The 14,364-nt window shown below is 53.0% G+C and overlaps 1 protein-coding gene across 6 annotated transcripts in view; it reads right to left on the bottom strand.

Moving 5' to 3' along the window:
* Positions 1–14,364, bottom strand: part of PRKAG2 (protein kinase AMP-activated non-catalytic subunit gamma 2) — a 284,819-nt gene that overhangs the window by 202,320 nt on the left and 68,135 nt on the right. For 5 of the 6 annotated variants that reach the window (XM_007165414.3, XM_007165415.3, XM_007165417.3 and 2 more), the window contains exon 2: positions 4,159–4,230. In XM_007165414.3, the coding sequence (XP_007165476.1) occupies positions 4,159–4,230 (72 nt within the window). Of the gene's footprint in view, positions 1–4,158; positions 4,231–4,855; positions 4,929–14,364 lie in introns of those variants that run through there. The other variant, XM_007165416.3, reaches the window with a different exon arrangement.

Raw genomic sequence — 14,364 nt, 5'->3', positions numbered from 1 at the left:
GTCCGTGTCCTCATGCATCCAATGGGGACACTAGGCCGACTCGCAGGGTCGTCAAGATGACAGGATATACACAAGGGAAGCACCTGCTACAGTTTCTGGCACACAGCGGGTACGTCTGGGAGGCCAGCTCTCACCGTCATGAATTCGCTACAAAGAGACCCTTGGTAGCTGTGGAGAGTCGGGGAGGCTGGGCTGATGTACGGAAGGGCCCCACGTGGGGAGAGAGCCTGACCCTCCTTTGAGGGGGACCCGCAGGGCTCCTCAGCACGGGGGCGGGGGGGACACGGTCATTTAGGGCAGACGTTCTAGTGGCCTGTCACCATCACCCTCTGGGTGCCACTGAGCCTGGAGCTCAGAGAGGGCGCTGGCTGGAGGCTGAGTGAAGGCCCCAAAGCTGGTGAGTGCTGGGCGGGACCTGAGGCCCACGGCCTTGACCTTCACCACCATGCACCTCCCGAGAAAAGCAGAAACGGCCAGGAGGGGGAGAAGCCTGGCCACGTGAAATGGAAGAGGAGTCAAGGTCAAGTCTGAAGGCAGAGGGCGGGAGTCACAGTAGGAGGCCAACCCCGCTGCTGCCTCCTGTCCCCTTCACACTGCACAGTGGGCTCTGCCTAGGGAGGAGGGACTGCTGAGCAAAGCCGACGCTCACTGCACGCAGGGAACAAGACGTGGGCGAGGACGGGGTCCCCGCGAGACCCTGGGGAACAGCAGGCGAGACAGGGCTGCGCTGAGAGTGGCCCAGACGGGGAGATGTCAGAGGGAGACGCTGCCCATCACGGGGCCCTGAGCAGGGAAGGCGCTGAAAGCCGACGGGCTGTGGACAGGCCGATGGGCAGAGGTGTCCCAGGGTCGGGGGGGGGGAGAGAGGAGCTGGAGCCAGGAGGACAGACAGCCACTCACTTGGGCCACCGCAGACGGGTCACCGGGGCAAGTTGAGCCAATTGGCAGTCTCGAAGGGCCTGGGTTTGAACCGTATCTGACGGGCAAGGGGAGCCCTAGGATTCTCCGGACTGGGATTCCAATTCCGGGCTCAGAACTGCAGGCCAAAAGAGCCAGGCACTCAGCCATCGGGCTTCGGGAGGGGTCTCCAGAAAGCAGGCCCTCTCCCCACACGGCCAGACACTGCTGGCTGTGGCCCATCCCGGCCTTGTCCCCCGTGTCTCCCGCCCTGACCCTGGCGAGGGGGCGGTGGCGCTGGGCCCCCGGGTCTGCTTCCTGCAGGGTGGGTGGGGTGGCATGGATCTCGGCACGATTGCAGCCACTAGGGACAGAGCCTGTGCCTCTTAGCAAGCTGCAGTGAAGTGACACCTTGCTAAACGTAACGGCACACTTCCCTGGCTTTGGGTGAACGTGAACGAAGGGCCCAGAGCCTCCCGAGTGCCTGCCGGCTCTGCAGAGCCACGGGGCGGGCTGTCAGGCCACCGCGAGCAGAGCTTCCAGGCCCACCTCTGCCTGCCACTGCAGGGAGGGCTGCGGGGGCCAGGGCCAGGCCACCCGGGGCTCGGTCTCAGCTGCGTCCCCGAGGATGCAGGAAAGCGAAGAAGAGGGTTGCAAGTGTGAAGGTGAGCGAGGGGTCAGCGGGGCTGGGGTCAGCGGGGCTGGCCTCGGCGGTGACTGACAGCTGGGCACCGGGCACCCCTTGGGAGCTTGAGGGAAATGGGCGTGCGTGAGGGGGTTAAAGGTGAAGGGCGCCAGGAAAGGGGGGGCCGAGTTGGACAAAACCTCGAGGTGAGGGTCTGTGGAGCCCGACTCAGGCTGGGGGCATGTGGAGGCTGTGCCGGGGATGCAGGGCACGGCCAGTGCCCTCGGGGCCAGCGTGCTGATGGTGCGCGGCTCGGGTCTGAGTCCCTGTGCGCTCCAGACGGAAAGGGGCTGGCGTTCTTGGCAGAGGGGAGGGAGGAACAGTGCACACGGCCAGCAATGGACAAGAGGGCCCGAGCCACGTCTAAGGCCTGGCCAGATGCCACGTTCCCGACGGCTCGGGTAAATGGGTCGTGGATGCACCCCTTCACGGTGCTCCGAAGTGGGGGGTGTCCTGAGGCCACGCCTGCATTCCCAGACTGCCCTTGAGCACGTGTCCCGGGCCGGTCACTGCTCTACGTCTGCTCCATCGACAAGCTCATTTAATCCTCATAAGGAAAGGTGAGCACCGTCTCGAGCCCGGGTTTGCCGATGGGGAGACAGGTTCACAGAGAATATCTTGTCCCAGGTCACACAGAAGGGAAGTTGCCAGGAAAGATGAACAAAGGAGCCGGGCTCCTCATCCCAGGATCAAGGGACACAGACGGGAAAACCCATGGTCATTTGGGCATTCCACAGACTGCCCCAGACCAGGCCATGCTGGCTGACCCAGAGTGACCACAGTGGTGTTGAATGATCCCAGGGACATCGACGGCACTGACCTTCCTCCCGATACTGGCCCGGGAGCTGCACACAGAGCTATGCAGAGTCAAGGTGACCAGAAGCCCTTGCACCGCGATGTGTTATGTAACAAAGAGCTGCCACCTCTGGGAACAGGGGGACCAGGAAAGGGGACAGGTGGGAAGACCAGGCAGCTCCCATTTCCACTGATGCTTGGGAATGCAGGGTTGGAATCGTTGTTTTCTTTTTTTTCGGCTGCGCTGCGTGGCTTGTGGGATCTTAGTTCCTCGACCAGGGATCGAACCCGCGCCCTCAGCAGTGAAATCGCAGAGTCCTAACCACTGGACCGCCAGGGAACTCCCAGGGTTGGCATCCTTGAGTCAAGAGCACCCGTAAAGGGGAGCTCAGCTGTGGTCCCTCCCCTGAACTCTGCATGGTACCTCGATGGGCGAGGAGGCCGCCAAGTGTCCAGTCCACATGCAGCTTGGCAGTCACTGAGGATTTGCAGTTCCCTAAGGAGATGGGGATCTTAGTCACAGGGTACAAAGATGCAGAGATGACCCAGAAAGGGCAGGAAGCCTCTGTGCGGTACCTGTCTGGCTGAGGACACTTCCCTGCATGGCCTGCGCCACTGGCCCCAGTTCAGGGTGTCCAGACGCAGCCCAACGCACACTGGGCTGAGCACCAAGCAACCCAGACTGAAGCCGGCTGGGTTATTAAGCAGCCCTATGACTGTGGGAAAGTCTTTCCACCATCCTGAAGTCCAGTCTCTTCATTTAAAACCCAAGTGTAGGTGCTGCATGGGACCCCAGGACCTTTGCACAATCTAGGAAGGAAGTCCCAATAATGATGGAGATTCACATTTGCCATCAGCCTGGTGGGATGAGGGACGTGGAGCCTCCAGGGCCAAAGAATTCAGCCTAGCTCTTATCTCTGTTCTCAGACACTGCCCACGGCGGCCCCTCCCGAAGCCTCGGCCCACCAGCCGCCCCAGCCGTCTGCCCCACACTCACCCTGACCGCGGGCCACCTTGATCTCCCTTTGCTTGCCATGGCCAACCCACCCACCCCGGGACGCGCACTCCTCGGCTGCCTGCCCTCCACGGCCCCAGCTTCCTTGTGGAGGAAAGACTGACCAGCGGGAGAGGGGAGAACGTGGGTTCAAGAGAGGAAAGGGAAAGGGGGAAAGAGGATGGAAGGGAGAGGAACGGGGCGAGGAACGGGCAGGGAGAAGGGGCTCCCGCCTGCGGGGGAGACAGTTGGTCTCCACATCCCGCTTTCACTGATGCTTTCAACCTCCTCTCTTCGCTAATTAGCTCCTCGGGTGCTCAGGGTGCCAAGCTCACTGTCAATCTTCGGCATCACCTCTGCCCTCTTTGGGGAGCCCAGTGGCCGTGGACGAGCCCAGAGGGAAGAGAAGAGAAGAGAAAGGAGTGAAGCCTGGCAGGTGTGAGGCTGAGCTCGGCTGCAGCCAGGTGCACGGGTGGGAGCACAGGTGAGAGCGCAGGTGGGAGCGCAGGTGGGAGCGCAGGTGGGAGCGCAGGTGGGAGCACAGGTCAGAGCACAGATGGGAGCACAGGTCAGAGCACAGGTCAGAGCACAGGTGGACACGTAGGTGGGAGCGCAGGTGGATGTACAGGTGAGAGCACAGGTGGACACGTAGGTGGGAGCGCAGTGGATGTACAGGTGAGAGCACAGGCGGAAGCACGGGTGGATGTGTCTTGGGCTCGCGCTGAGGGAGTTCTGCCTCAGTGGCACCTCAGGTGAGCCGTGAGAAGCTGTGAGGAAGGTGGCTTACCTTACGAGATGGATGCTTTTCTGAACTCTCCAGGTCTCCATCCAGGAGCGGCATGGCAAAGGAACTCAGGTCCTAGGACGGAAAGAGAGCACGTGGTCAACGACCTGGACCCTCAGGTGCCCATCTGGCCTCATCCAGGGCCGCTCCTGGCTCTCTGTGTGTATCACCAGCCCCTCCCCGACTCCTCCTCGAATGTCAAGCACCAGGGAGGACGCGGAGGGCCAACAAGGTGAAAGGAGGGGTGGAGACGCGCTGGCCCCCCTCGGAGATCCTGACCCACCTCCAGCTTCCCTTCCCCGTCCCCCCCAGGGAAGGAGCAGGAAGAAGAGGCCGGGACCGCAGGGCAGAAGGAAAAGAGCAAGGGAGGAAAGCAGAAAAGGGGAGGGCAAAGCCCACCTCGGGGGGCTTCCCTGGTGGCGCAGTGGTTGAGAATCTGCCTGCCAATGCAGGGGACACGGGTTCGAGCCCTGGTCTGGGAAGATCCCACATGCCACGGGGCAACTAAGCCCGTGAGCCACAACTACTGAGCCTGCGCTCTGCAACAAGAGAGGCCGCAATAGTGAGAGGCCCGCGCACCGCGATGAAGAGTGGCCCCCGCTTGCCGCAACTAGAGAAAGCCCTCGCACAGAAACGAAGACCCAACACAGCCAAATAAATAAATAAATAAATAAATATTAAAAAAAAAAAAAAAGCCCACCTCGGCGCTCTGGGGAGAGGCCGATGCGCAGGACTTCATTTCACGACGCGAATGTGGCCCAAGGAAGTGTGTCCTCCTGGAAAGATGACAGGGCCGCATGGGAGGGCTGCCCGCTAGGGCAAAGCGGTCAGGAAAGCCTGATGGCATCGTGGCCCAGAGAGATGGCCTTGGGGGGAGTAGCTTGCCAAAGGCTCATGGTGTCTAAACTGAAGTCATCGCGTCCCCCTCACCCTGCTCCCCCTTCCTCCTGTTTCTTGCCCGGTGGACACCTCCCTGCCTGGACAGGAACCGCACCTGGGCAGTCCTCCACCGGGAGAAGCTGCTGCATCCCTAACCTTTTGTTTTTTTTCTTTTTTCCTTTTTTTATTGTGGTAAAATACATGTACACAAGATTTACCATCTTAACCATTTTAAGTGTACATTTCAGTGCAGTTAAGCACATTCACACTGTTGGGCAACTAACCTCCAGGGCCCTTCCCTTTGCAAACTGAAACTCCATATGCATTTGACAACCACCCCCCAGCCCCCTGCCCCAGCCCCTGGCACCCCCTGCCCCCATTCTACTTTCTGTCTCTATGAATGTGACAACTCTACAGACCTCATGTAAGTGGAATCGTACAGTATTTGTCTTTCTGTGACGGGCTTATTTCACTTAGCATAATGTCCTCAGGTTCATCCGTGTTGTAGTGTGTAACAGAATTTCCTTCCTTTTAAAGGCTGAATCATGTTCCATTGTATGGATAGACCACATTTTGTTTATCTGTTCATCCATCAAGGGACACAGGGTGCTTCCACCTTTTGGCTACTGTGAATAATGCTGCTATGAACACAGGTGCTATGGATTGAACTGCGTACCCCTCAAAACTCATAGGTTTGACGTTCCCACCCCCATTACCTCAGAATGTGACTGTATTTGTAGAGAGGGTCTTTGAAGAGGTAATTAAGTTAAAATGAGGTCATATGGATGGGCCCTCCAATAAGATTTCAATCCAGTAGCACTAGTGTCCTTATAAGAGAGAAGATCAGGAAACAGACACAGAAGGAAGACACATGAAGACACAGAGAGAAGATGGCCATCTACGAGCCAAAGAAGGAGGTCTCAGAAGAAACTCACCCTGGCGACACCTTGACCTTGGACCTCTAGCCTCTAGAATTGTGAGAAAATAAATTTCTGTTGTTTAAGCCACCCAGTCTGTGATACTTTGTTATGGCAGCCCTAGCAAACTAATACAGTGAGTGTACAAATATCTCTGAGACCCTGCTTTCATTTCTTTTGGGTATATACCCAGATGTGGAATTGCTGGATCATATAGCAATTTATTTTTAATACTTTTGAGGAACCCCCATACTTTTTCCGTAGCAGCTGCACCATTTTACATTCCCACCAGTGGTACACAAGGGTGCCAATTTCTCCACATCCTCACCAATACTTGTTATTATTTTCTGTTTTATTTTAGTTTTTGTTTTTTACGGTAACCATCCTAACAGGTATGAGATGGTATCTCACTGTGGTTTTGATTTGCATTTCCCTAATGATTACTAATGTTGAGCATCTTTTCTTGTGCTTGTTGGCTATTTGTATATCTTTTCTAGAAAAATGTCTATTCAAGAAGTCCTTTGACTATTTTTTAACCAGCTTGTTTGTTGCTGAGTTGGTAGGAGTTCTTTATATAATCTGGATATTAACCTTTTATCAGATACATGAATTGCAAGTATTTTTTTCCCATTCTGTAGGTTGCCTTTTCACTCTGTGGATTGTGTCCTGTGGTGCACAGAAGTTTTTAATTTTGATGTAGTCCAATTTATCTGTTGATATTTTTATCAATACTTTGTTGCCTGTGCTTTGGTGTCATACCCAAGAAGTCACTGCCAAATCCAATGTCATGGAGCTTTCCCCCTGTTTTCTTCTAAGTTTTACAGTTTAAGCTCTTATATTTAAGTCTTTGATCCATTTTGAGTTACAGAAGTCCCCACCCCCCTTATCAGCAGTTTTGCCTTCCAAGGTTTCAGTTACTTGAGGTCAACCAGGGTCCAAAAGTATTTAATGGAAAATTCCAGGGACTTCCCTGGTGGTCCAGTGGTTAAGACTCCATGCTCCCAATGCAGGGGGCCCGGGTTCGATTCCTGGTCAGGGAATTAAATCCCACATGCATGCCGCAACTAAGAGTCCACATGCTGCAGCTAAAAGACCCCGCATATCGCAGTGAAGATCCTGCATGCGGCAACTAAGATCTGACGCAGCCAAATAAATAAATAAATAAGGGGGAAAAAAAAAAAGAAAATTCCAGGGACTTCCCTGGCAGTCCAGTGGTTAAGACTCCATGCTTCCACTGCAGGGGGCGCGGGTTCGTTCCCTGGTTGGGGAACTAAGATCCCACATGCCTCATGGCGTGGCCAAAATAATAATAATAACATAAAATAAAAATTAAAAAAAAAGAAAATTCCAGAAATAAACAATTCATAAGGTTTGAATTTCGTGCCATTCTGAGTAACTTGATGAAATCTTGCACTGTCCTGCTCTGTCCCGCCTCGGACGTGAGTCATCCCTTTGTTCAGCATATATCCACACAGTACATGTGCTACCCCCTCACCAGTCACTTAGTAGCCGTCTTGGTTATCCATTCGACTGTTGTGGTATCGACAGTGTTTGTGCTCACGTGATCCTTATTTTACTTAATAATGGCCCCAAAGTGCAAGAGGAGTGACACTGGCAATTTGGATATTCTCTTACTGAGCCTACTTCATAAATTAAACTTTATCCTAGGTATGTATGTATAGGAAAAAGCATAGTATCCACGGTTCAGTTCTATCCATGGTTTTAGGCATCCACTGGGGGTTTTGGAACATATCCCCTGTGGATAAGGGGAACTACTGTAATTTTTGTATATTGTATAATAAGGTTAGGGTCCAACTTTATTCTTCCACATGTGGATATCCAATTTTCCCAGCACTATGTATTGAAAAGACTATCTTTTCCCAGTGAATGGTCTTGGCACTTCTGCTGAAAATCATTTGGCCATAGATGTATGGAAGAGTTTCTTTCTGGACTCTTTGTTCTATTTCATTGGTCTATATGTCTGTCTTTATGCTAGTACCACATTGTTTTGATGACTGTAGCTTTGTAATAAGTTTTGAGATCAGGGAGTGTGAGACCTCTAACTTTGTTCTTTTTTTTTTTTCAAGATTGTTTTGGCTACTTGGGGTCCCTTGAGAGTTCATACAAATTTTAGGATGGATTTTTCTATATCTGCAAAAAAATGCCATTGGGATTTTGATAGGGATTGCATTGAATCTGTAGATGACTTTGGGTAGTATTGCCATCTTAATATTAAGTCTCCAATCCATGTACATGGGTGGTCTCTCCATTTATTTGTGTCTTCTTTAATTTCTTTCAGCAACGTTTTGTAGTTTTCTGTGTGACTAATCTTTCTTTTAAACCCTTCCACCCTCCCAACCCCTCTGCTGTAGGGTCCAGGTCTGCACCCTCCTTTGCCCAGCTCTCTTTTGGGTTTCCTAATTGTTCTCCAAATCTTTCAGCTTAGCCTGTTTCAAGCTATCTGCAAACCTCTGCTAGAACAGTGATTCCTAAAACCGTGGCCCCATTATGCTGGCCTCTGCCCTAAAGCCCCAGGGCCTCCACCATAGCCGAGGCAATGGCTCCCACACATAGTCCACTGGGACTTGCCGGCAATCTCTTACGTAGGCAGATTCCAGACTCAGCCTCTCTGGTGCTGGTTTATTTCAGCGTCCCAGGCTGGTTGCACCTTGGGAGTTGGGTCCCACCACAGAGTCGACTGGTCTGTGGTGCAGTGCAGGCTTCACGGTGATTCGGCTGGCGGCCCAGGCGGAGAGCCACCAGTCTCCCACGGGTGATTCACAGTCAGGAGCTCTCAGCCGGGCCCTGCAGGCTCCAATACAGGCCCCGGGGATCTGCCGACCTCTGCAGCCTTATTTCTGATGTGCTCTGCACCCCGTCTCCTTCTTTCAGCAAGAGCCCAGGCAGGATCTTGATAGCTTTTTAAACACAGCTGTGCAACTGTGGACACTTTGCCTGGAATGCTGTCTCAGCTCCTCAGTTCAAGGTCACCCTTTGCCAACCGTACAACTCCTTCCTGGGAGAACAGACTTCGCTTCACTTGGGTCCCTGCAGGATGGAGCTGGCCGCCTCTCTGAAGCTTGGAGCCCTTTCCTCCTGCCCACCTGCCCCCAGCTCCCAGCCCCAAGATCCTGGCTCACAGGGTGAACTCCTACTGTCATGCAAAGCACAATTCAGATACGATCCCTCAGGCAGAGTTCATTCTTCTCTTATCTGTGCTTCCACAGTACCTTAGACTACCTTTATTACAGGACTTATCATTTATCAGTCTATTTCTCTAACCAGACTGTGAACCGGTCAAGGGTGAGGGGAAAGCATTCATCTCGCTCTTCTGCGCCACATGCAGCAGGTGTGCAGAAGCGTCTGAATCAACTCCTGGACAAGGCAACCCCTGCCCCGGCAGCACGTGTAGGGGGTGCACGCCTGTGCCGATGGGCGGGAGGGGCGGCGAACGGGCAGACCCCGCGAGACTGCAGGTCACTAAGGAGGAGCAGGAACCAGGTGTGGACGCTTAGCTCCTATTTTAACGAGTACCTTCCTCTGCGGTTTCAAATAATCATTACCCTCTCACTTTTGTTCAGCAGAGCAGTTCCCACACACCAAAGCCCTGTCGCACATACTCGGTTATTCCTCATGGAACCATCATGATCTAGCGACTGAGGCCCTGGCGGTTAAGTGACTCAGGACAAGGCGGTCTCGAAAGAGCCGAGACCAGGACGCGGGTCTCGCTCCCATCCCAGGCTGCCTGGAGCCCTGGGCGGGCCTGCGGCTGGTCCCCTGAAGCTGGTCCTGCCCAGAGCGAGACGAGGAGGGCACCACATTAGCGACTACGGCGGCGCACAGTGCGTTTTCCTCGGTCAAGCATCCCCACAGAGAAGTCCCTTGGCACCAGTAGTGGACTTTGCTGGAAGGCTCCCCCATCCCACATTCCACGATTCTAATCTTGGCTCTCACCTCCCCAAGCTCACCAGGAAACAGTGTGCACCGTGGAGGCTGGTGCGGGAAAATCTCCGACTGCAGCGGTGACCACGAGACTCTCAGCAGGTGGAATGATGGGGACCTGGCCTCTCAGCTCGGCTGACATTCCAGAAGGCCAGGCACCGGGAGCTCACCCTGCTCACGGGGTTTCTAAAGTTTAAACGCCCACCAGAGCTTTGTGCCTCCTTCACTGCTTTGTCCACATCTGGCCATCCTGAATTCTCTCTCCCCATCGGCAGGCATTCAGACCCTCCCTGGTGCTGGGTGGCCAGTTCACTGGGCCACATTGAGGCACCAAGAGATGGCTCTGTCCTCTGGGATTGTCCTCAGCTGCACACACTGTATTTTAGACCCTGACCACGTGCTCCGGAGATAAATAGCAGGGTCTCTGAGGAAAAGTGCATTTTCAGGATTTGGGCTGATAAAGTCGCCTGTCAGGAAAGCAACAGGACAAAAGAGAAAAGCCCCAGGTTTGAGAAAATTCCCAAGATGCGAGCCAACCTTAATACCCCATCCCTGCCCCTCTTCAGAATTTCAGGCAAAAGCCAAAAGTCTAACTCAAAAAAGTAAGGTCTCAGCAGCAGGGCTGTCATTAATTTGCCATTAGAATGTCCTTAAAACTTCCATTTGTTGCCTCATTTGGTCCTCAGAGGAGCCCATACAAGTAGGAAAGGCAAGTGGTATCACCCCAGTCTATAGATGAAGATACAGAGGGTCAGAGAGGTTAAGCCACTTGCCCAAGGCCAGACAACCAGACAGTAGCAAGCAGGCCCTACAACCCAGGTCCACCCGCTCCCAGCTCAGAGCTCTTTCTATTAAACCCTCCCACAGCCTTGGGATGGCTCAGCTCCAGTGACCAAAAACAACCCGGGGGACTCTTCCTTGGTGGCACAGTGGTTAAGAATCCACCTGCCAACGCAGGGGACACGGGTTCGAGCCCTGGTCCGGGAAGATCCCACATGCCGCGGAGCAACTAAGCCCGTGCATCACAACTACTGAGCCTGCACTCTAGAGCCCGTGAGCCACAACTACTGAGCCTGCGTGCCACAACTACTGAGCCCGTGTGCCTAGAGCCCGTGCTCCGCAACCAGAGAAGCCACCGCAATGAGAAGCCCACGCACCGCAACGAAGAGTAGCACCCGTTTGCCACAACTAGAGAAAGCTCGTGCGCAGCAACAAAGACCCAACACAGCCAAAAAACTGAAAAAAAAAAAAGGACTAAAAAAAGCAACTTGGTATTGGAGGCTGTGAAGATACAGGGTTCTTCTATGCAAAGTGAGTCTCCGTGGCACAGTGAGATCACAGGGGAAGAGAACAGATGGAGAAGGGTCTGTACAGTTCCGTGATTCACTACCAAGGCAGCCTGTGATACTGTCTCTTTAAGGTCTACTTTTCAATTAAAAGTAATTCACCTAATACAACATTGTAAATCAGCTGTACTTCAATAGAAATTTTTTAAGAAGTATTTCATGCTGATGTGGCAAAGGACAGAAAAGTATCAAGCATCCCACCACCAAATTCGATCATCCACATTTTGTGTAGTTTGGGGTCTTATTGGCAGCTCAACCACTCCCCGGCCACTTATCCCAACATTTCTCTACACTGTTTACAACCAACTGATGTGTGAATTCTTGAGAAATGAGGGCTGTTTTACTCCCGTCTTAGCCTTGACAGTAGGTGTGTATCGGTCAGATATAGTTCTGCCTTTTCAGCATTTCTGATGCTTTGTCTTACAAAACTCCTTTGTTGATGCAGCTGGGCTACCCCAGAAAGAGCCCTGGTGAAAGTGCACACACAGGACAAACAGAAAGGCTGCCAATGTCAGGGGCCATGGCCTGCACCTAAGGGCCAACCAGGGGTTTTAAACGTCAGGGTGACCACAGAACATTCCTGTGCAATTACCAGCCGTTAGACTCCTACCGAGGAGGGAACACTTTGAGGACAGTTTTGTGGTCCTCCCCTGCTGAGCAGACCTGAGCCCAAAGAGTGTCCCTCAGCGGCATCTGGGGCTACCCGGGTGCAGACTGCTGACCCAGGGCACTGTCTGGGCGTCGACGAGCCCGCACCCCTCGGGCACATAAGAACACGACCTGTTCACAAAGATGGAGCCGGAAGGCTGAGTTCCAGCCCAGTTCTGTGGTTTACTATCTGGGGATCTGGGGGATCTCGGGCACGTCTGAATCCAGTTTTCCATCTGTCAGATGAGAGGGTTTAGCTAGATAATTTCAGAAGATGCCTGTTAGCTCAGACATTCTCTGTTCTTATCAGTTGGGCTAAACAGCAGGTGGAATCAGGACCAGTTTAAGGGGGCGCTGCTGGGTTGAGAATAAAATGCCTCTCATCTTCTAGGATTTGTCATCAAAATAATTTTCTTCATCTCTCAAACTACCAAATACTCTCCACTGTTCTCCCAGCTCAGGGCAGAGTCTCCAGACACGGTGTGGGCTCCACCAACGGAGGGATGAGGGGGTGCCCCTTGCTTCCCTGCTGATGCTTCATAGTTGAGTGGGTCAGGACCCACACACATGTCTGGCTTTCTATCTTAATGTGTGTCTCAATCTGCTTCTTAAGTACTAACCCTCTAGTTTCTCAGGTGATTGCTAAGGTCCCTCAATTTTTTTTTTAATAGATTTTTTTTTAAAGGAATTCCTTTATTTTTATTATTTATTTATTTTTAGCTGTGTTGGGTCTTCGTTTCTATGCAAGGGCTTTCTCTAGTTGCGGCAAGCGGGGGCCACTCCTCATCGCGGTGCGCGGGCCTCTCACTATCGTGGCCTCTCTTGTTGCGGAGCACAGGCTCCAGACGTGCAGAGCTCAGTAGTTGTGGCTCACGGATCTAGTTGCTCCACGGCATGTGGGATCTTCCCAGAGCAGGGCTCGAACCCGCGTGCCCTGCATTGGCAAGCTGACGCTCAACCACTGCGCCACCAGGGAAGCCCACGTCCCTCAATTTTAAGCACATGCATCGCTAGTACAAATGCCAGGTGCATCCCAGCAGATGCTCAGCACGATTCTGGAAAGCCGTGAGTGGTGTCCTCAGACTACGGGTACCTGGCCCCCTGCCCTGCCTGTCCCCCTGGCCCCCGTGCTCCCTGTCACCAACATGGGGGGCTGCTCGCACCATCCAACCTCGTCTGCACCCGAGCTGTTGGAATTGTGGCGAAGGCCTTGGTGAGGCCCTCGCGTGGGATACCCAAGGGAGGCGTCTCCAGATGGACTGGCTTTTGCTCAATCCCTCAAAACCACCAAACGGGTAATTCTTGATACTAATGTTGGGGGCGGTGACCAGAGCCATGGTCACTTGGAGCCTTTGAGAACAGTCATGTTACATAACGACTCTCAGAAAAATAAGGAACGAACCCAGAATCACTGGAACTCGGCAACAGGGGAGGGACAGGGGACAAATTAGGGGAAAAGCCTAAACTTAACTCTCGGAGAAGTTCCAGAATTATTTATTTTCCACAGAAGACATCATGGCTTCTGAGTGCACTCTGAGAGGCTTCCTGATGTAAAAGAGAAAAGAAAACCACTATTTTTCGCTCCTGCGGCCACCCTCCCACCTCCCCTCACCTGGTGGTCCCGGGATTGATTCACATAGCTGTTTGGGGGCTCCCTTGCTGCCCTGGCCAACGACCCTTGGTCTTTGTGCCCATGTGATGCCTACTGACCAACAGCGGGAGGGAAAGTGCTTCGGCCCCACGGCAGGACTTTCTCCCAAGAAAGAAGCCCTGGGCCGTGCAAAAGGCAGAAATCTGGCAGCCTGACCCTCCTTGGTGTTAAGGGAGTATCCTGCCCCACTGCTGTCCCCAGTTCCTCACCCAGTGGCCTCTCCAGCTCCACGGCAGCAACAGACAGTAAACTCTTTTCTCAACAACAAGTAGCTTCAGAAGCCCTAGACCAGGGTAGTCAAGAGACCGCATTCTCCCCTCAGCTCTCCCCTAACTCTGGCATGGAGCAAAGCATTTTAGTCTCCAAGGGCCTCAGTTTTTCAATTTGTAAAATGAGGCTATAGTGCCTTCTGTATCACAGGGCAATGTTGTGAAGACCAGATAGGATGATACAAAAGAAGGTCCTTCCCGAAACTACAATGAGGTATCACCTCACTCCGGTCAGAATGGCCATCAACAAAATGGCTAAAAATTATAAATGCTGGAGAGGGTGTGGAGAAAAGGGAACCCTCCTACACTGCTGGTGGGAATGCAAGTTGGTGCAGCCACTATGGAGAACAGAATGGAGATTCCTTAAAAAACTAAAAATAGAACTACCACATGACCCAGCAATCCCACTCCTGGACATATATCTAGAAAAGACGAAAACTCTAATTTGAAAAGATACATGCATCCTTACGTTCATAGCAGCACTATTTACAATAGCCAAGACATGGAAGCAACCTAAACGTCCATCAACAGAGGAATAAATAAGGCGATGTGGTACA

This window comes from Balaenoptera acutorostrata, chromosome 7 (genome assembly GCF_949987535.1).
Source record: "Balaenoptera acutorostrata chromosome 7, mBalAcu1.1, whole genome shotgun sequence".
NCBI classification, from domain to species: Eukaryota; Metazoa; Chordata; class Mammalia; order Artiodactyla; family Balaenopteridae; genus Balaenoptera; species Balaenoptera acutorostrata.
This window is presented reverse-complemented; position numbering and strand designations above follow the sequence as displayed.